The 23,270-nt window shown below is 33.8% G+C and overlaps 1 protein-coding gene across 1 annotated transcript in view; it reads right to left on the bottom strand.

Annotated features, from left to right (window-relative positions):
• Window positions 1-23,270, bottom strand: part of LOC136033013 (uncharacterized) — a 57,354-nt gene that overhangs the window by 2,589 nt on the left and 31,495 nt on the right. Inside the window, exons 8-15 of the mRNA XM_065713552.1 lie at window positions 22,232-22,416; window positions 20,277-20,488; window positions 15,138-15,327; window positions 11,181-11,387; window positions 7,953-8,168; window positions 6,362-6,592; window positions 3,525-3,748; window positions 1,052-1,325 (exon numbers count right to left, since the gene is read on the bottom strand). Of these exons, the coding sequence (XP_065569624.1) occupies window positions 1,052-1,325; window positions 3,525-3,748; window positions 6,362-6,592; window positions 7,953-8,168; window positions 11,181-11,387; window positions 15,138-15,327; window positions 20,277-20,488; window positions 22,232-22,416 (1,739 nt within the window). The remainder of the gene's footprint in view (window positions 1-1,051; window positions 1,326-3,524; window positions 3,749-6,361; window positions 6,593-7,952; window positions 8,169-11,180; window positions 11,388-15,137; window positions 15,328-20,276; window positions 20,489-22,231; window positions 22,417-23,270) is intronic.

The raw sequence follows: 23,270 nt of genomic DNA on the forward strand, positions 1-23,270 counted from the left end.
AAACTTATTTAATGGATAAATGCAAAAAAAATGTTATTATTATCATTAAGTAACCTACCTGTTTTACTAAAGATAATGTAATTTGTTTTAGATGTGTTAAATGCTAGGGTTTTACAGTACACCTACTGTAAAACTGCGCAAACGTTCAAGTGCTAAATTAGCCTTATGTACAACCTGCACCAAACAACTACCAATTACTGTTATCGCAGTGTCGTCCACGAAAGAGGCCAACGCCGACTCCAACATGTGAAGCCAACGAATTAACATGAATAAGATAAAGTAGAGGTCCCAGCACGGAACCTTGAGGCACTCCACACTTAACACCGAACTCTCTGCTTAATATATCTGATAAAGTAACTTTGATAGTCCGGCCATGCAAGTACGATGAAAACCACTTTACACAAGTACTACCTAACCCAAGCCCACTTAGTCTACTTAGAAGAGTTTTAAAATCAACAGTGTCAAAAGCCTTACGGAAATCTACAAAAACAGTTAAAGGAACCATATTATTTTTAAGCGCATTATCAACAAAACTTGAAAGATGGTGTAATGCATGACTAGTGGAATGTTAACTTCTGAAACCAAACTGTCCATTATACAATATTTTCTTCGAATCCAAAAAACCATACAATCGCTTATAAATAACTTTTTCATAAATTTTACTAAATAAAGGTAAAATGGAAATTGGTCGCCAGTTACAGAGGTCCGAGGGGTCCCCACCTTTATGTAAAGGTCCCCACCTCTAAACTTTTATGAATATTATACATTTGAATTCAACATAATAAGCCAAATCTTTGGATTTATATATTGGTATCAAAATTCCGTTTTTTAAAGTTTTGGATATTATTGAGCTGCGTCGCTCCTTATACTGTGATACAGTCTGTTATCACAATGTCTTTGATAAATTCCTAAGGTTAAATGGCCGACGTATTGATCAAATGATTGTTCAGGATAATGTCAGTTGATTGGATAAGATGTTACTTAGAGTAGACTGAATTTGTCTCATAGTCACCTAAATAACAATAAAAAGTAATAACTAGGAAAACCTAACCTCTAAGTCTTCTTTGATTCTTCATAGTTTTAACATTTAACTGTTGGAATGCTTCATCACTTGGGACAAAGAGTGTAATTGGGTCTCCTTGAACTTCATTGCTAATCGCCAGATCGTGTATAAGCATAGATATTTGCATTAAAATAGGAGAGCCATTCAACGTAGATAGCATGTCTCCATGCGGAGGGTAAAGAACATTCTCAAGTACGTGAACTACTCCATTGTTAGCCTTTTCATCAAGATGTAGAATTCTTGATCCACTGACTGTATACCACTAAAATAACAGAATAACGTTCAATTTTATATTTAGTTAGGTAAGCTAACTAAGCCGATTTTAGCAAAGTCAATTTCAGCAATCTTACAAATTAAACATATAAAATATTTCCAAAAGTGCCCTTTTGACCTAACACTGAATAAAATTCACTGTGTTTGACAAAACATTCAATCAAATATTTTATAATTACACTCTGAGAGCATGCAATAAGAAAAGAAAAGAAAAATTCTTATCAGCTGCAGCTAACCGAAAAATTATCCATACTACTTGTGAATGTATAATCATGTAAAATTTAAAATAAAGAAGGGAATGAGAAGCAATAGAATGAGTGGAAGAGAAGCATCAAAAATCTTTTGTTTTCAAAACTGACAAGGCATGAATGCAAAGCAAAAATTTTACTTCTGAGGATAAGGTCCTTGATTTAGGAGGTGTTATCCAATGAGATAAGATCTCTGCATCTGGCTATTATGACATACAGGGCCGGAAGAGAAAATGGCTTCCACTGGTTTTTGAATTAAAATCAACCTGGTGGATGTGATGAAAAGCCTTGTGAGCCGCGGCTAATTAGTGTGAAGCCCAGACAGATAGTCTTCATTAGAGGAAAAGCTGGTATAACTTTTTTTGAATTGTATAAAAATGTTTCGTTTCATTTCAAGATAGATAATCTATCATCCATCCTAGGACAGAACTAAGGTAGAACCAAGCCACGGTAATGACAGTTGAGAAGTATGGCCTTGAAGTGCGACCTACGCTTCAAAAGGTTGGGGAAGATGTGCTAGATATTTTCTAGAGAAATTGTATATTCTAATTTTGGGAACTAGTTTGACTGACAAAATATCAAACAATAAACTACACAAAATACGGTTCGATCCTTCTTTCTAGGCTATATTAAAAGACAATTTTAAATGGCTAGGTGTTAGCACCTAGTCAGCATAAATTCTGCCTATTGGCCATCCATCTGAGGCAAAATAAATAATAGGTTGTTCACAATTAGAGTACCTCACTTTATAAGGTACTATGTGCTTTACTTGGGAAATTATATTAGTTGTCATTTAAAAATGTAAGGCTACCCCACCTGTCTTCATGGATGTACCAAAGGTCCCTCCTGCTCACTTCACAATACTTCCTCTAGTGGCCAAAGAAAGCCTGTAAAATATGACACTCCTCGCTTAGTTTTTCAAATGTTTAGAATTGTCAAGGTAACTCGTTTTCATGAAAGTAAACAACAACCTCCTTCCCTCCCATAACCAAAGAACTTAAAGCTAAATTTTACGGCAATTCAATATTTTTTCAAATCTTTTGACCATTACAATTTGCCACAATTATTTCCATTATGTTCTAAAACAAGGTTAAAGATCATTGTAACATTGCAAAACTGCGAGTCCGTTTAGTTTCTATAATTTTGAGTCGTGAAAATGTTCTGATAAATTTTTAATCAGGTATGTATTCAATCAAATGTCTGGGTCGCACATAACCCGTTAATAAATAGTTAATTGCCCATAAACATCGGTAATTATAATTATAGTTTACGTTTTTGTAGGGTTTCTATGGACTTTATGTTATATAGTTCATTTTATTCATGGTAATAAATTAGCTTGTGTTATTGAAGATTAGTAGCAGACGAACCTAACATATCTAGTATGAATTTTACAGCCAGCAGCGTCAAATGACGAACATTAAGGAGGGGGATAGGTAAAATGTATTTTTCAATTTTCAGGGAAATGTAGTTTTTCTCAGTTTTTTCAATGAAAATACCAAAAAAGGTATTTTTCAGTATAAATACCCTCTAAGCGGGGATGTTTCAAAACCTAAGGGAGGGGCAAAAATTCTTGGGGACACAATACCCCCTATCCCCACTTCAGTCATTTTTTAATAGGATGCCTATCCTATTCCCAATTTACATGAAATGTAAACGTAACATGAAATGTATCAGCTTTTGAAGAATATTTATGTGTGTCAACGTTTCTGGTCAATCTAATTTCAAGTAAAAATGTTTTCCCACGAAACAAAACAGAAAAGATTAATTTTTGGGCTTACGACAAGTATTCCATAAGTAAACTCTTCCCCAGCCCTTCTAGAAATAATCCTGGAGATTGCCTTAATCTTGAGACGTGTTAGCAACATCTTAAATTAATAGAGTAGTTTAAAAAAAAAACCGAAGTATATTCACTAGTTTTAGTTCAACCTCCGTTATCTTACCATTACGTTTCCATCTGAGTATTGGTTAGTCCGAACTTCGGTTCCGTCTGATAAAGTAGGGAAAACCGCATCGTTAGCAAGGTGTCGACGAGTTAGACGACCTGGCACAATGTGGTATGACAAGATGCGTTTCAAGTAAAATCTGTCGTGACTCAGTTGTTGTACTATGGCTGCGGGCAGCATTGAAAACGCGGCGTTTGTTGGAGCGAAGACAGTCCAGGGGCCTATAATGAGAATTGCGATAGTAAGTGAGAATTGCCAATTCATCACAAATGCGTGCACAACTCAATATGGTAGAGACAATAAAAAAATAGAATAGTGTAAAACGATAAAAAAAAGAATGTTAATTGACTAATAGTTATACTATAGTGAATTAAAACCTGATTAACAGATTGTTTGAGCAATTTACTTAAGATTTCCTAAAATCTGGTTCAAGATGCAATTATCCCTTTAACATCGATTTCCAAATCTCTCTTCAAAGAGTGATACAGCATATTTCTTTCAGCATAATAATAAAATAAAACAAAATTAAAGTTATCTTGTCGAAAATACGTTCGTGTTTTACGAAATAAACGTATAGTATGTGTCGAATAAAGGTGACGTAAAGAGGGTCAACGCGGATTACTATCGGTATTTAAAGTTCCAACTTTATTTACCACAATCATTTCGGAACAGAATGTTAATTAGTTTATATCAGACAACGGATAGTGTTCTTTCAGTGGAAAAACTAAGTTCAAATTTAATTGATGAAGCGCCAATCCATCTTGGTCCTAACAATCATCTTATCCGCCTCTTTTGCTAAATTGTTATTTCTTTTTCTTGTATTTGTGTTGTTTGTTTTGTGTTTTTTGTGCCCTTTGTGTTATTTGTAGTTCTTTGTTTTTCTACTTTTACTCCACTTTTTCCCTTTTGTAAGTGGGTAAGAAATAAATTATTATTATTATTTACGTGTTGGCCTTAAGGTTTTTCATCCTGATATAGCATGATGTCGTAGCGATTCTTGTTTCGTTATTCAATTTGCTATTGAACAGTTTATTTTCCTGAATCTCTCAACAAGAAAAAGGGGAAAAAAGTCGAGAAAAGGTTAAGCTTTTCTAAATATCTTTTTCCCTAACAGTTTGATTCAAAAGGTATCGGTAAAAAAACAAAAAAAAACACGCAAGCACGTTTTTCATTTAACCATTTCTGTTTATTTATAAACACGAAACAAAACCGTTGCAAAATGCTTACCATAATCAGTGTTGCTGCGTAGCAGGTAGTGTTTTTATGAACAAATTACTAGGTATTACGTAGTAGGATTAATAGGTAAACTAGGGAGAAGTTGCATATGAACATACACGTAAAATGAGAAAAAATATGACAAGATTTAGCTTCAAGAATATGAATTTTCATCATGTGGTCAAATCATAAGAGTAAATTGTGAGCAAGTTAAAAGCATAAAGATATTTCTATGATTGGAATACACTGTTGAAGCCTTCTCAAATGTTGAGCATGTTATCCATGTGTCTTCTGAAATGTCGAACAGTTCATGGTAATGAATTGTAAAGTAACAATAAAGTAAGAGCAATCCCTGTCAATATTAACAAAATCAAACAGTTCGTGGTAAGCAACTGTAAGTAAGGAGCGACTTGGCTCCTTGCTTAAGTAACCAACACTCTAAAAGCCAAGTTCCGATAGCAATGGATACATCAAAAGAATTGGCAAATTATGCTGATTCCAAATATGTAAGGTTCATTAAGTTTAGCATTAGCCATCAAAAGCTACTAGCTTCAGAAAATTTGACGAATTTTTGAAGATCACGGATACGAGTTTATTTGTAGTTTTGTTTTCTCAGGGCTGATCGTATCGAACATAGAATATCAGATTAGGGATCATCCAAATGAAAATTAAAAGTTCTGGTTCCCTTTTTAAGTGACCGAAAAGATTTGAGGGCAACTTCCCCCCCCCTCCAATACCCCTCTTTCCCCCAAAATCTTCCGATTATAATTTTGAGATAGGCGTTTTGTTAAGCATAATTGAAATGTCCAATAACGATGCCTTTTCGGAATAACATGACATCTCCTGGTCCCTTTTGACCCTGGTGATAGGACTGTAAGTTGTGAAATTTGCCCATACTGTTAATATATAGTATTTGTTATTAGGATGAACAGGCTGCTTATTGCTCAGTGGTAGTGCATTTGACTAGAGATCGTTAAGTTACTGGTTCAAATCGGTTTTCCCCATTTATTCTCTGGGAAAAAAAATGAAGAGCTATGACATTGAATTTTAACAATAAGAAATTAAAATTTGTTTTCAATAGTTCGTGGTAACGAACTGTATGCAAAGAACGACTCGGCTCAATAGTAATCTAGTGCCAGGGTTCAAAATGCGGAATCTGGGGCAGCACCGGAACTATCCGAAGGATCTAAGCGTAAAAATTATTTCAACGCATATCAGATATCATCCAAAGTAGAAAAATTTGGAAACACGAGAAGACAGACCTTACTTTTTTTTAATAGCATGAATTTTTCATTGCTTAAAATTAAACTTTAATTAGCAAAAAACTAGTCTTTCATTTTTAAAACGCATAGCTTTAATTCTCTGGGACTGGGAACAAGTGTAACTTTTGATCACCTTTTCAATTTTTTACTTTTCCCACAGGTTTTGTTGTTTTTGCAGCCCTAATAGTGACGACCCAATTCAGCTAAAGTAAAATCATTTAAATGCAACATTGGGCAATTTTTCTCAAATCCCCTAGACTGGATGATAGGATCCAGCATCGGTTACAATAAAATGCGTTTTCCTCTTTATCTTTTTTTATTTAATTGTATCACTTGTAAAAACGAGGAAATACTAACCTTCCTGATCAACTAGGTCTTTAAGTCCAGAAGCACTAAGAAATTTTGCAAAAATGGTGAGGTTTTGCTGTCCAACTGCTCCATAAACCGTTGATGGTATCTTTTTTGGTTTATTTTTCTGTGTAGGCCTCATTATGGTAACAGGGGGAAGGGTTTCTGCTTCTGGTTCGGTAGTAAAAATCTGTGAATCGTAATCTCCAAAGCCCAAATCTTTTCTCTGTGCCGAGTTTTCTGTAAATATAACATAGTATGTTAGTGCGAGAGAACAGTTTTGAACATAATTATTTAGGTTATCTTTTTTCTTTTAAAGAATTTTTTTCCCAGATTCTTTACTTCCTTCATCAGTTGACAGTCTTAACTTTACAGAAGCATTTAAAGTCTTTATTACTAGAAAGATTATTTGGATCTTCTTTTAATATGTCTCTATCCGTTAATTACAGTTTTTATTGCAAAAAATTAGGCCTTTTAGGACAACAAAATAATTTTTACAGCTTCATATTACCATTACCTAAAGTACTTACTTGAAAAGTACTTATCTGTGATAAAATTACTTGAATATATGAATCAATTGTTCCATTTCCAAACCTTTTTTGCTATATTTTTTTTATGCCAGTGTCTTTGATATTGTTTAAAGAAACTAGCTGAAACAACGAACTAATTCCGAAGTCTCTTGATTATTTTCATCAAACTCAGATAAAACCCAGGGAAAATTGAACCCAGAGGAAACTAAAGTTATATTATTTTAGAAAATAATTTTGAACTAACTACACTTCTCATCTCTAAGAAGGCAGATCTGAACATTCAAAAGGTCTATTTTTGGTCCTGAACTTTCTTAGAGATTAAACTTTTTCTGAAGTTTTCTTATGCGTTAAAATCAGCGCTTCCAATTTCTCAAATAAGCTTTGTAATAAGGATTATAAGATATCAATAGGAAACTATTGGATAAAATAGGAATCTTACAAGAAGTATCTCAGAACATGAAGATTTGATAAACAATAGTTGCTTTGAAGGTCACCTGATCACCAAAGCAGCATGATCATGCTAATTGTAATAGCTAAATTTGAAACACAAAATATACAGTCGATGATAACTGGTGCTTTAATTGCTCAAGTTTCTAACTAATGTACAACCAAAGGTTGAAACTATTGATCGATTTATTTTCATTGTAATCTAAAATACATACTTCTCAGGGATATCAGCGTTCATGCACCTATAACTAGAAATCAGTTGAAACATTTTTCAATAGCTAGATCGTAGCTGTTCAAAGAAAATATTCCATTAACATTTGTTGAATTCTATTTCTTGAATACTATTATTGAATGACTGAATGTTATAATGCTTGAATTTTTAGTAACAAAGCTTAATACGTCCTCAGGGGGACTTGGTCGTCTTTAGCTCTTGCCCACTTCACCAGTGTTCATTACGTCACTTACCTCACTTTTCCTCTCTTTTTTTTTCATTTTTACTTGGAAAAAAAGGGGGCGGCAATTTGCAGCCATAATCTAGGGGGGCGTCAGCAACCTATTGCAGGGATATGGGGTATAACGTATTCTTTTCCCAGAAAAAAAGGCACAAACATTGAAAAAGGAACCTTTTTTGCTATCAGCAAATCCCAAACCAGGTGCTGGTGTGAAAAATGCATCTTCAAAAATAGCCAGAGTAGATGTCAGAACTAGATTCTCTTTCTTGTTCTTCAGTAGAAATTCTGCTTGAGGAAGTTGAAGAAGGTTTGGTATAAGATGTATAACACCATTGGTTGCTGTTATATCCTTATCAATGACGTCTACCCCGTTAAACTTCAGAGTACCTGCAATTTGAAGGCACTTAATAATAAGGTAACGAATTTTTATTTAAGGGACTATCACAGCAAAAATTATGTTCACTATTAAAAAGTAAAAACCGCTCTACGAAATCAATCTATCATATCTCCAGTCCAAATGTGCTTTGATTGAGAATGACCTATATCCAAAATGGAAAAACTGCTCAAGGGTTATTTTTTTTTTATCTTACGGCTATTTAAGGCCAAATAAAAAGCAGGTCGTCTTCAATTGGTGCGGGAGGATGTAAGGAAAAATCTGAAGAAACTTCTTGGGAGAGTGCAAACCAGGGAGGCTTTTAATAGACTGGGACGGAAGGGAGTGTGGGTAGCTGTATTTGCCTCAGGCGGCTTTGTGATGCAGTGCGTTGTTAGTAGTAGTGGGTATTTTCAAAGACCATAATGCGTTTCAATGACATAAAAATAACATTTCAATAGGGATACATTCTTCTATTTGTCCACGAAAACAATGTTTCTGGATATTTTAGTCACTTGCACAGTGACCACCATCACATTTATATGCTTGTTTGGTCATATCATCCTCTTACGTATAACGTAGGTGACGGTTACCGTGTATGTGACCAAAATGTCGAGGGATTTCGTTATTGTTTCCACTGTCTAATAAAAGGATTTATCCCTGTTAAACTGTTATTTGTAGTAGTAGTAGCAATAGTGTTTTGTGACACTAGTTGGAGTGGAAGTTTATTAACAAATCTGGAGCGTCTTGTCAAACTTATGGCGATTAATCATAAGGCTACAAAAGTAAGTCACCGATGTCGAAAATAATATCTCAGCAATTGTGAAGAAAATTTTTTTCCGATACAGCTTTCTCACTTACAAATATGTTTACTGAAGACAAACCTTTGAATTTTCTATGGGTGTTTGCTTTTAAGCACCTGTCAGAAAAGAAAGTATCCATTCAAGCTCATCTCAGATATTTATGTTGTACGAAAATGTATAGAAAATGGTTCTGCAGCCAAAATTGGCACTTTGACATTATTCGTCTTCCGGTTTATCTCTGTTATTCTATGCTCTACTTCGCACAAAGTCTGTTGGGAACCTCAAACGGCCCCGATGAGCAGTTATGGTTTTGGTCTCAGTGTAGGTATATTTCAGCAAATCTTGAGGTAGAACAGTTTTATTTTAGTAGAGCCAATCCTCGTAGAACTTAATAGTAACTAATTTGAGGTTAAGTGTTTCTACTGTTTTTTTTTGTTTCATTTTATCTTCTATGCTGGCTCTACTAGAAAGGCAAAAATTTTCAATTAAGATACCATTTAGTTTTCAAATGATTTACCGAAAAGAAAAAAATAGGTTTTAAGAAAATATTTAAGAACTTTTTTTTTTAAACTTCAGAATCCTTAAAAATTGCTATAAGCCTGATAAAGAAAAAGACACCTTTCGTCTTTGTAATAGAGCGCAGTGTAATATAATAGAGCTACACGATCAGGACCACTAACAGAGAGTGAAAAGAGGAAATTCCAAAAGGACTTAGGACCCGAAAAAGTAGACAACACAATCACTTTCTAATAGATATAAACGACAACTTTTGTCTATAGTTCTATACTCATAAAGGGATACTTTAAAAGTGTTTGCCCTATACTTTGAAATAAAAATGAGTCGATGTCCTCATGTCTACGAAACAAATATCTCATAACTGCCGCTTGATTTGGTCCTTTTTAGGTTTCGTCCTTTTTTGGGTATTTTGATGGGAGACATTTGGGTCCCAAAAATGGTTCAAAACCGAACCACTTTATCAACAGACCTAAATACAACGTACAACCTGTAGTCAGCTTTCAAGGTTTCCATTGTGATCTATGCGTGTAAAATTCAATTGAGATGTATGTTATAATAATAACTAACATGGCTATAAGGGTAAGCTCAGGCACACAAGTACTAAAGGACTCTGATACTTCATCTTCTTCTTCTTTGTTGTTGCCAGTCTCCTAGGATACAATGGCTCAATTAGACTTGCTTTTTTGGTCTTCTTAAAGCCACCTATGGTTCAACGATACACCCATGAGCACAGCAATTTAATGGCTAGTCTTTCACAGGGGCACTTTTTATAGGAGGACACTTTAACACTTAAAATTTTATTCAATCAAGGAAACAAAAAACAAGGAACCAGTTGTCGTTTAGGAACCAGTCGCACACGAAGCTGGCTGTCCTACAGGATCCACAGACTCGAATGTACTTTTTCTTTTTTGCTCTTCTAAGAGATGCTTATGGCTGAACGATACACCTATGGTTTGAACACTTCTACGGTCGGTCTTCTCTTGGTTACGCCCTTTTATAGGAGGTCACATTTATACTTAAGCTATTATTTTGTCGAGGAAACCAAAGATTATTTAATTGTTTTTTGTTCTATGTCTAGACGTAGTTAACTCATTAGGTTGATCGGCTTTACCTGGTTGGCTCAAGGATATGGACAAACGGTCTACTGTTTGCGCTATAATGACAGGATATGTGTTATCTAAATGATATTTATGCAATAGAACGTAATGGCAAACTGTAAGATAATAGTTAGAATGTATTTATAAAGAAGAAAAATTATCAGCTAAAATTTAGTTCTACTTGCAATTAGGAGGGTCAACATAAGTTTTATCTACTATGTCTGAACGTAACATAAGGTTTTAGCCCGATAGAGCTGAAAAGTGTAATATAATACAGAGCAGGAATAATCACAGCAAATATTAAATTCAAGCACTATTAAAAAAAAGAAAATTTAGTTTTTTAGACTTTTTCTTCAATAATTGTCAAGCGGGTTTGATCTTGATGATTTTTCTGGTTAACTCAAATTTGATGAAAATAAGTGTTCTCTAATTCTTAGTAACTTCTCATTCAGACAGAATTAAAACAGAATTAGAAAATAAGCTTTACTGTTTTAGATGTGACAGTTTCAATTATTATTATTCGATACTAAAATATGTTTCTTTTAGCTACGAAAATATAACCCGTAATCAAAAGATAATTATTTTGTTGTTTCAAAATAATTCCACTTACCATTTTGGTATTCACATACAACCATTCTTCCATTTATAGTAAAGAGACTTTTTTGACTCCTACAGGCCTCGGAAAAAAGTACACCTGGTATAATATGGCCATTTATTATGTTATTAACTTCACTTGGATTCTTTAACAAGTCATCCCAAGCCACGTTAGCTTCATCAAATGCAGAGTCCATTGGAGCAATCACAGTTATAGGTGTAGCTACAAAATAAAGTATCTGTCAAGAATAGTAATTTGCAATACACATTATTAGAAAGTGTAAGGCCTAAGTAATCCACTGTATTAAAAGGGGCCAGCATGCTGAAAATTGTCCAGAACTAAATGAAAGAAAGAGAAGAGGTAAGCACCTCTTCTCTTTCCAAAAAAATACCTTTTTTTTTCAAGAAAAAGCCAAAAAAATGTTCCTTCAACTTGAAGCTTGGACAAAAAGGGGCAAAATGTTATAATATGGAAGATTAGACCTTCCTCATTCAAGATAGGCTAGAACCCCAAGACTATCATTGATCTACGCTCCTTATTTCTTACTAAAAAAGTCAAGCAAAAAGGCTTAAAGAATGTAAGGAATAATATATCTTATTCTAAGATATTCACTAGCGGTAAAAATAGAATTTTATCTGGCCTTTTTCGTTAGTACTGCTACAGCGAGTTTTTTTAGATTTCTTCAACACGCTAAAGTTTCCTAGATGTAAACTTTTCAGAAGTTCTTGGTAATATAAATAATTTCATTTGACAAATACACACAAAATATTTTTGTAGCACCTGCCAAGAGAACCCCTAACGGTTTGTTGGAAGCAGGCGGGAGTCTTCTATCCTAAATGATTTAAAGATACTATTTTACATTATTTGTACGGCAATAATACTCAATTCACAAATATACAACAACTATGCTACTTACATGAAACACACACATAATTACTATTCTTTTGCAGCGAAAAACCTTTTCGCTGTGGCCTTGAAGGTTACCAGATGATTTTCATTTCGATTTTAAACCGGTATTATATCCCATACGCAGGGACCAACATTTCGTATTACAAAAGAGACTCTTGCCGTTTTTCTAAATTGATGTGCTAGATTTGATGCTCCTCGTGTACCGTGACTATGGGGATCACTATTAATGGAACAAATATTTTCGAGGAAAAGAGAGAAATATATGATTATGATACTTACATGTGAAAAGACTAACTTGATAATCTCTAGGTTTTGAAATATTAAGAGGTTGATTCTTAATGTAACGTTTTTTTAATATTATTAGTACTAAATATTTTAGGTGACAATAGTTTAACAGCTTTATTTTGAATTTTTTATAATATGACACAAAATTACTTGCCTATATAGAGTAAACGTAAGAAATATATAGGTAAAAATAGCAAAATAAATTGATCTATGAATTTTATTTTATTTTTTTTATTGGATCAATTTTATTTTATTTTTTTTATTGGATCAATTTTATTTGAAACTAAATTATAGTTCAGAAAAAATCTAAAAAATCGAACCAAACGTTCCATTTTTGGAAAATCGTAATTTTCGTGAACTTATCCATGTTATCACGGTTGTAGCGATGGCTGCAAACTGATACAGGGAAAGCCACGGCCCATAGAACTAAAAGCTTGAAAACATGTTCGTGAAAGAAAACTGTCTAGTGAGGCAAAATTTACTTTTCTAGCTAATTTAGGGATGGTAAATAATGTTTAGATAAATCTCAATTGTAAAATGTTAATCCTGAAACAAATTTGTTGGAGTTAAGGAAAAGAGCCTGTAACCTGGTGGAAATGGCCTCACGCCGAAATAAAGTAAGCTATTGGAGTTGCTACCGTCGAAATCCCCTCACCGGAGATTTACAGCCCCCTACATTGAACAAGAAGGAAAATAGTGTTTTTACCTATGAAGCGTTCACATGTCTCTTTTTTACTTTCTTTTTTTTTCGTCGATAGTGGGCACTGGAGCATCATAGCGAACTGTCTAAGAGCTTATTTGAAATCTAGTTTTCATATCTACTTGTTTCTTTATAATTTGATAAAGTTACGTTTACCCTTGTTATTAGCTTAAGCTACAAGTGAGACTGGGGTTTTGAATCAGTAAGGGGTTCAATGATTTGTCATTTGCATTTCTAAGCCTAAAAATCCTGATTTAAATTTTTCTCCATACCTCACTGCCTTTCTTTGACAAATCAAATAAAAGTGATATGATAAAGAAGAGTGATAGTGATATGGAAATGATAGATAAAAATGTTATAACTATAAATTCAGCAACATTTCGTTTGCAATTAGAGGTAGAAGAAGATAGTGCCAACTTTATTAAGAATTCAAGATAAATTTAATCAAGATTAAGGAACTTAAGACTTTCAATGAACCAAGTTAATGAACCTTCTAAGCCAATAGACCGGTAATATTCTGTGACCCACAAGTTGTTATTTTTTTTTCCATAATTTTTTTTTGTGTTAATTGTAATACTTCAGTATTTCTGCTGATGATGATGACTGACTATGTCTTCAGAATATCCAGAAATTTTTGTATTTGTTTTTTACTATCAAATAAAAGGACTAAACTATTATTTTATTCTGTTTTAAGAATCATTTAGTTTCAGTAATCGGTATTTTAACGAATACATTCGAGGTATCCTCTTAAAATACACATATTTGGCAATAATTTCAGATTCATCGGATCATTGACATATGCAATTCTAAAAAAAAGTGTTAAAATTAGATGTTCAATTTATGCGTAGCACGCCAGCCCATTCTTGAAGAAATTATTTATCTATATTGCTCCTCCCTTATTCTTCTTTCTAGGAGGATAGCTCACTTTTAATAAAGTTTTTCTTATCATTTATAAGACACCAGTCACCTAGCGGGAAAAATGAGCAGGATTTTCTGCATTATTTCCAGACTTTTTGTCAATTAGCCCTGTTCTCATTCGAGAAACAATCCTGCCTGATCTCTCTGGAGAAATAAGAATTTTCAGTCCATAAACACATATTCACGAACGCTAATCTGGATCCTTGGCGTTGGCTCACGGACAAAAAGGATAAAAAATCCTTTTAATTGGATGACCATTGGCAAACCCGTAGAATATGCCCCATGCAATGAGGGTCAAATGCTTCCAAAAATCGAGTTTCTTCGGTCTTTAGAGGTCAGGTTCATGGGTACAGCACAAAATAGATCGGACTGTTGCCTCTTTCACGTCCATCTTATTTTTAAGCTGATCTCTTGCCTCCTCCAAAGGACTTCTTCATACTTCTGCATTCACGTCACATTTATCTTGCTATCGATGCAATCTTATTCTTTGCACATCGTCTAGAAATTAAGATGGGGCCGAGGCAGTAGAACTCCTCTAAGGAATAATTTGCTCTACCCTCCAGTTCAGTATCTGCGTCATTCGGGGTGTTTTTTTTTTGCATTTATGTTTTGTTTTTTGTATCACTTTGTTGTTGTTTTTTCCAGGTTTGCTGATCATGAGGCCTGCTCAATTCAATGTGCAAGAAACATCATTGACAAGTTTCCGAAGTTCCAGAGACGTACCAAGAAAAAAAACCTGCATCTTCTGTGAAGTCAAAGTATGTGAAAGCATTTAGGTTGCCTTTATTCTGTCTGACCTATCGAACCCTTTAGTACAGAACCCGAATAGTACAGATGCAAAGACACTACATAACACTACAGATGCAAAAACTTTAAAATAGTTACAAAATAGCAGCTATGTTTAAGATAGTTTAATTTTAGAAAGGACTTTGCTTAAAATTCATACAGAATGAGGAACATCTATAAAAACAGAAGAGATTGGTGACTATGCTGAATCCAGCATCGGGCTGCCTAAGATAAGATAAAAGGGTAAAGATGCTCCAGAGCCGTTGCTTGCACATAGGGGGTCAAAACAACGTTTCAGCTGCTGGGTAGTTTTTACAGGGACAAACAGCTGCCTACAATAGTAAATGCAGAAAAGCGTTAAAAATAATTCTCACCTCCTTCAAGGATGTTGATGGTTTGCATATCAAATGCATCTAGAAATTTCTTGGCATCAAAATCTCTATCCTTCATAGTTACAGCCACATTGCCAAGAGGAGGAAAGATAATCTGATCCAAAATATGGACGACGCCATTTTTAAAATCTAGGTCAGTCTTTGAAATTCTTACGCCATTTACCAGGACAACCTGAAAATTGTGTTCCAAGTTTAGTTGAATAATGTTTGACATTTTTTTATAATATAGGCTAAATCTTTTTTGCCATTTTTTTAAATTTTAGTGCATTCTTTGTGCGGATGGAACAGTAATTCATTTGCATGAGTTTTTTACTTTTCAACTTTCAACTCAGAATTTAGCTTAATTTTTCATAGTATTTTATTTATATTTTGCGGTTTATATTTTTTTTGCCTTAGATAGAAAATTGCATTTTGCTACAAAAAGTTGATAATTCCTCTTGTCGATGATTCATATCCTTCCATAAAGGTGCTTTATTCATTTTAGCAAATTATTTCTGTGGTTGAAACGGTTTATGTGAGATTTACGTTTTATTTGTCTTTCTGTCTTACTTTTTAATTTTCAATTAAAGTGTTAGTTTAATTTTCATTGTGTTTCAAACATTAAACAGTTCTTTTAACAGTTACAGTACTGAAGTAATTCGAAAAAATTATTTGATAAAATAGGGGAAAACACCCCCTAAAAGTCACAGGATCTTAACGAAACTCACACCATCGCATTCGGCGTATCAGAGAACCCTCTAGCAAAATTTTCAAGCTCCTATCTACAAAAATGTGGAATTTCATATTTTTTGCCAGAAGACAAATCACGGGTGCGTGTTCATTTGTTTTTGTGTTTTTTCTTATCCCCAGGGGTCATCGTATCGACCAAGTGGTCCTAGAATGTTGCAAGAGGGCTCATTCTAACGGAAAAGAAAAGTTCTAGTGCCCTTTTTAAGTGACCGAAAAAATGGGAGGGCACCTAGGCCCCCTCCCACGCTCATTTTTCCTCCAAAGTCAACAGATCAAATTTTGAGATAGCCATTTGTTCCGAATAGTTAAAAACCATAATAACTATGTCTTTGGGAATATTCCCCCACAGTCCCTAGGGGAGGGGCTGCAAGTTACAAACTTCGACCAGTGTTTACATATAATAATGGTTATTGGGAAGTGTACAGTCGTTTTCAGGGGATTTTTTTTTTGGTTTTGGGTTGGAGGTTGAGGGGAAGGGGCTATGAACTTAAAACGAACAGAGATTATTACGCATATGAGGGGTTCTAAAAATACTTTAGCACAAAGAGCGAGGTATTTAGGAGGAGATAAATACCTCGCTCTTTATGCTATAATATTTTTAGTAATTTCAACTATTTATTCTACGGCCTTTTTGATTCAGGGGTCACTCTTAAAGAATTGGGACAAAACTTACGATTTAGTGTAAAGAACGAGGTATTAACGAGGGTACAAACCCCCTCATATACATAATAAAAATTAAAGAATGCAAAAGTTTGTAATGTAAGTTAATTCTTAAGTTACGCATATTTTTTACTAATAAAAAAATTCGTTAAAAATTAAAATTTATAGTTGCCTTTTTATGTAACCGAAAATGGCAACTAGGCCTCCTTCTCCATCCCTTATTTCTCAAAATCGTCTGATCAAAACTAAGAGAAAGCCATTTAGCCAAAAAAGGATTTAATATGCAAATTTCATTTTAATAATTTATATGTGGAGAGCCAAAATCAAACATGCATTAATTCAGAAACGTTCAGAAATTACATAAAAAAACTAGTTTTTTTTAACTGAAAGTAAGGAGCGACATTAAAATTTAAAACGAACAGAAATTACTCCGTATATGAAATGGGTTGTCCCCTCCGCAATCCCTCACTCTTTACGCTAAAGTTTGACTCTTTGCCACAATTTTGCTTTTTAAAACCATTAAAAATATAAAATTAAGTATATTCTTAATACAATTAAGAATATAATTATTACACAGTTTTATTCAGAGCAGCTGTTTAGACACCCCATGTAAAGAAAAGTAAATCAAGAGTTAAAAAAACAAATACACTAAATTAGTTTATTTAACTTTGTGCAGTTTTCTTTGCGTTTTTCTTGGGTAAGCGTAGATATATTGTTTTTTTTTTCTCAGAGATGGAATCGAGTTTTCTCTCTTATGAAAATTCTTAATCTTTTCCATTAAAGATTTTTGGACACATTGACCTCGCACCTATCTTTGTGATTCCGCCTTTACGCGTGAACAATGGTCAATAGTTATTAATAGTTATGTAGCATTGTGCGCTGAAACTCAAAGGGAAATTACCCTTTGAGTGCTGTGATGTGTCCCATGTCTGAAACAAATTTGCTTTACAGTAAGATATTTATACTTTGATTTGGACTGAATACAGAGCAAAGTTGTCACTATTCAAGAGTAATCACAATAGATGATTGAAATGATGCTATTTTTGTAATGACCAAAGCCTATTTGATGGAAATCGTAGGCTGAAAATTAGAAGTAAGAATAAGGAGTGTACGAGTGAGGTATTCTTGTAATAATTGGAGTAAGAATAAGAGAATATATATGTTACTACTTATTCTTGTTACTATGTTGTACAATACATGTAAACACGGTTTTGAGCATCCATTGGAATTCTGCGGAGTGATTACTACATAATGCAATCTTAAAGTAAGAGAATAGTTAATTCCTACAGGAACAGCGTATCTAGAAATAAATGGCGTATATACTGAAGAGTAAAAACGTTATAGAAGTAAAAACAACAAAAATATCTTACTGGAGTTTCTATTACATAAAAATAAAACTGACAAAATCCATTTTGTGCACTCGGACTAATTAAAAAGAAAGTGGACCGTCTTAGGGCCTAAACATCAATTATTCTGAAGCGTGAAAGAAAAATAAAGTAAATTCTTAGAAAAGCCAGTTTATTCCTTTCAGCTCTAACACTATTTTGTTGACACGATAAGATATTTATTCCAAAAGATCGTTAACACGAACCCCTGAGGGCCAAATTCGAATTTCAGAGATGAAAAAAAAAATAGGATGAAAACATTATGAATAAATCATTAATTGATAACTATCCAAAACTTCATTTTATCAAATTTGACAAAAAAAAATTGAATATATAAATGAGTCATAACATGTTAAAAGATTAAAAACAAGCAGAAAGGCAGGAAAATAAGCGAAAATATTAAGGGTGTCTCAAAAAGAACGCCAGATTTTGATCTACTACAAATCGAATTTATTTATTTGAAAAAAAAAATCAAACAAAACAAACCATTCTCTTAAGGAGATATTGAGATAATACTTGAAACACAATATCAGGCATATGACCCCCCATGCTAGCCCCACGTATTATGTCCATAAAATAAGCCATCACTCACTCACACACTTCCCCATCAACTTTGAATCTCTGAGAACCCGTTGAATCTCTTTTCCGAGTTCCAACAGATTATGGGGTTTTGTTTTTATAAACTCGTGAAATAGTGTACCCCTCAAGAAAAAAGTAACATTTGATGCTTTGATGCTGAATCAGACACCTCCAAATATTCTTATCTATGAAACACCCTTATTGAACTGTAATCATAGAAAGACTCACAATTCGTATGATTGGAGAATCATAAAAGCCTCTCGAAATACCCTAACTCCCACCAACAGCTAATCGTCGATACAGCAGGCAAGCTCAATTTTAATTGGACCAGATCGTACAACGATCCACTCTGTATGATTTGTGGACCAAAGTTGATCCGTGATACGACCTTTCAAATCTGGTGTTTATCAAATTTATAAAATGCCTAGCAGCATGTTTATCATCATAATCATCATAATATATTATCATAATAATGTCAGCATTTTTAGTCAGTCTTTCAACTATGCGATGTTTATCTGGTAGCATAAGGTTTTTTCGACATTGTTGATTTGCAATTTTAAGTCTTTCTCGGTTGATACGTCTATCTAGCAATTTGTAAATTTATTCAGCAGATTATGACTGAAAGGGCATCGAATTTCATTTTAAGAAGGTAAAAATGTGTATTGGCTTAGTATGAGTTTTATCAAATTTAAATTATGATTGTATTCAAGGCGATAACATATTCTCGGACACCTTGGACATGAACTAGAAATAGTATACACATATGCAATACACGCTGTAGTGTGAGAGTTTTATTCAATTTATGATTGATCAATTACTTTAAAATTGAAACGGGATGACCGTTCATTGATTTTTTTCTGTTTGATTTATACATGATTTTACAAAACCAGTAACACTGAAAAAGAATGTCATTGGAAGAATTTTACCTGAGAATGGTCCAAACGACCATGTCCCTGGAAAATTGAAAAATGTTGGACTATAAATACTGTATACATTATAACTGTTTATACTATTTATTGGACTATATTTGGCCGAAAATTTATTAAAAATATACATGGTCGTATACAGGATTTTTTTTAGGAGGGGGGACAAAAAGATTTTTTTTCTGGGGGGGGGGTACAAAAAAACTTTAAAAATCGCATCAAAATTTGTTTATATCCATTTTAGTTACCTCTTTAGGAGTCGAAAAACATTTCGGAGATGGGGGTTCAAACCCCTCTAGCCCCCCCCACTGGATACGGCTTTGGGAATAAATCAGGCCCTGGCTACTTCCAATGAAAATTCCAACGAGAAGGTTAAAACCTTATCATTTCTTGGGGGAAAACAACGTTAAATCTATCCTTCCGTATGTGGTATGATGAAACACAAATCACTATGAGAGAAAATGAAAAACCAAATCTAAGAACTTTTAATCGACGCTGATTAAATATGTCTTTGAGGCTTGGAATGTCTTGTTTTTTTATTACTATTATCAATATCCTAAGAGTCTTGTCTGTAAATTTGAGCTTTCTATATTGCTACTAGTTTCAATTTCCTATGCGATTCACGCTAAAGTACCAAAGTTCCAATTTTCTTAAATCTACTTTGTTCACCACGCCCATCACAGGAACGGTTCCAACGCTTGTCTGAAAGAAATAGAGAACTGTTATGGCAAAAGAAGTATTTCTTTTTTGTATTTTGGAAGTGATGAATTCTTATGAAAAATAATTATTTAGTTCTTAGATCGTTTTTTAATTAGAGAGAAGTAGAGAAAAGTAGTTTTGCGTACCCCGTCGTATATATTAAACCTAATTGGAGATCCTTCCATTGTCTCAAATAGAACATCATTTCCCACTTGAATGTCCTCCTGGTTTTCCTGCGTAACAATGTGGAAAAGGAGCAGTCGTCTCAACAGCATTGGCCGTAGATTTAATTCTTCAACTCTTTCGCTAGGCAGCTTTTGAAATGCTTCATCACTGGGGGCAAATACCGTGTACGGTCCTGTAATAACAATACAAAAGGGTAAGAAGTAAGAAAACGATTAACATAGGGCAAGAAAAGAAAAACCGTTTATAAATTGCATCAATATTCTTGTTACAGAATTTCAAGCTTTGCATAGTCTGTGGTAAAGTCTTACATAAAAGCTTAAAAGACTTGAATTTAATAAATCTTGTACTTAATTGACAGATAGTTGATAGTTAAAAGAAAATGAGAGAGAAAATCTGCACTTTTCTCAGTCTTCCATCTGATATCATTGATGAAAGATATACTACACTCTTCGGATTTTCATCTTCAGATTACATCCATTACTAGGCTATACGGAAGAAGTAACGTGTTTTGTATTTGTTTGTTTTTTTTTATTCACAGTTTCGAAAATCGTTATTTAAGCTATGTTTCTTTCGTTATCAATCCAATATTAATTTCCATCAAGAACACAGTTTTATTTTTGCGTCATGGTAAAATATAAAATGTTGCTTTTAATTAATTTTAGTTTTATAAAGAATGATTTCACACCATTATTGTGAAAAATATTCAAATAATTATTCTAATACATTGGCTATAGACCCTATGCATCAGTTGTGAAGAATCTTCTGTTAGGGATTGCATTCTGGGGGATTATTCCGCAACTGATAATATCTGATAATTAAAAAAAAAGATTTAACACGGTTTAAGAAATTTGATTTTTTTTTTTGCTTCTCTCCCTCTCCTTTACTCTTTTCTTTATTACTCTCTTCTTTCTATTAATTCTTAAGTGTTGATGCTGGATGTACACAAACCCTGAAAACGCCATTGCCTTTCAAGATCGTTTTATTCTCCAAATATAAATCCAACCGGACAAAGTTTCATAATATACGATTTTGGTAATTGTTTACTTTCGTTACAATTGCTCTAAGCTAGAAACTATGCTGCTTCACAGCATAGTTTCCAGTTCAGAGCACTTAGAAATGCTAATTCTAGAAGCACATCCATTTCTGTTTGACCCTCCACCTCCATGGGGCAAACTAAAAATACGTAAAGTGGGCTTGCCTACAGGTAACATTACCTATAGAGCGAAGCATACTAGTCCATGAGCCCCGCGGGCAGCGAGGTGAGGTTTGCATTCTACATTTATTTGATAAATCAGGTTTGATAGGTTTTTTTTTATCACTCTTTGTTGAATAAATATAGAATACAGACCTCGCTCCGCTGCCCGAGGGGCTCATGGACTAATATGCTTCGCTCTAAAGATAATGTTACCTGTAAGCAAGCCCACTTTATGCATTTTTAATTTGCCGCATGGAGGAGGCGGGTCAATCAGAAATGAATGCGCTTCTCCAATAATGACAAGAAAACAATATGTGATCGTCAGAATCCTGCTATATGCAGTAATACGCACTTTAGAGCACTTTGACGAAAGTAAACATTTACCAGGTTTTTTTTGCAGATTCTATCAAATAAAACAGTTAAACAAAAGACGCTTTGTAATAGGACTTTAAAAAAAAAATTGGATGGTACAACGCGACTTAAAAAAATTGGCTGAGTAAAACAATAGATTAAGTACCTTTTAGAAAGTTTTAGCATGTATTTTTTTTTTATTAAGTGGATCTACGCATCCTTCAAAATTATGAACAACTTATGTCTTAAAAGACCAAAATCTATGAGATAGTTTATGAAGCGTGAGCGATAAAAGGGCCTGCATCTCCGTCTTTTGATATCTAAAATTAGATTTAACAAATAAAGCACATTAAGAACAAAAAATTTCACCTTTACTCTCAAACTTCGATAGTAAGTTAGCCTTTTCAAGTAAGTTAAGCATTTTAGTGCATCTGTTTTTTCTAAGGACACCCGCCAATGTTTCTTCAGACAACTGAAAACTTTCAGCGAATTCATCTATCTGGTTCAGTGGCTCCAATAGATCGTTTCCTCTTGCTTCAGGATCTTCAACGAGTCTAAATAGAAAAAGAGTTATCTTTATTATATAATTGATAAGCCTCTGTAACATTAAACCCCTCCCTACTCTGAAAAGAGTGACAGGATCATATTACCTTAATTGTATTCATCTCAGGATAAGTTTTACACTCTCTTAGTTGGCTTCCAACAATCAAAAAGAATATGCTTTTTCGTTTTTTTTTCTTTTTTCATAGCTGAAGGCAAGCAAGTTTTCTATACGGTTTAATCAGGTGTTACGTAGTGAGTAGCTTTCAATAGATATTGTGAATTTTGTGAGTAGTTTGGTAACTATACCCTGTTTTGTTTCATGGACAAGGGGACTATACTGAAACTTTAAGGATAAACAAGAAAGATTTTGGTGAGATAAGGGGACTTAAAATATTATGTTTAAAGAAGGGGATGAAATATTTTTTCTCCTGTTCTTACAAATGAATAAACACAACATTTTTCTTGTAAGTGTTTCTTGTAATGTTTCTGCCACTTAATCATAGTCAGAAGCAAAGCATCCAGCAGCTCATCAATATTTGTTCACATGTATGAGCACATGCGCGAAGACACCCCCTCCTCCTCCCCCCCCCCCAATATAGACACGTAAATACACCTATATGACTGCAGTGACACGGAACATTGCACAAACACAATCGTATGAAAAAAAAATCTATCATAAGATAGAATTTTGAAATATAATCCAACAGCAGCAGCTTTAAGACAACAACAACAAGCAACTCATACAAACAAACGAAGAAACACTCACAAAAAAATTGATTCAGCTAATTCTCTAGCAGTACAGTGTTTAAATTTAGACACAAACTAAAACATGATTAAAGAAGCTTTCACCAATTTAACGGACACA

Source organism: Artemia franciscana, chromosome 11 (genome assembly GCF_032884065.1).
Source record: "Artemia franciscana chromosome 11, ASM3288406v1, whole genome shotgun sequence".
Classification (NCBI taxonomy): Eukaryota; Metazoa; Arthropoda; class Branchiopoda; order Anostraca; family Artemiidae; genus Artemia; species Artemia franciscana.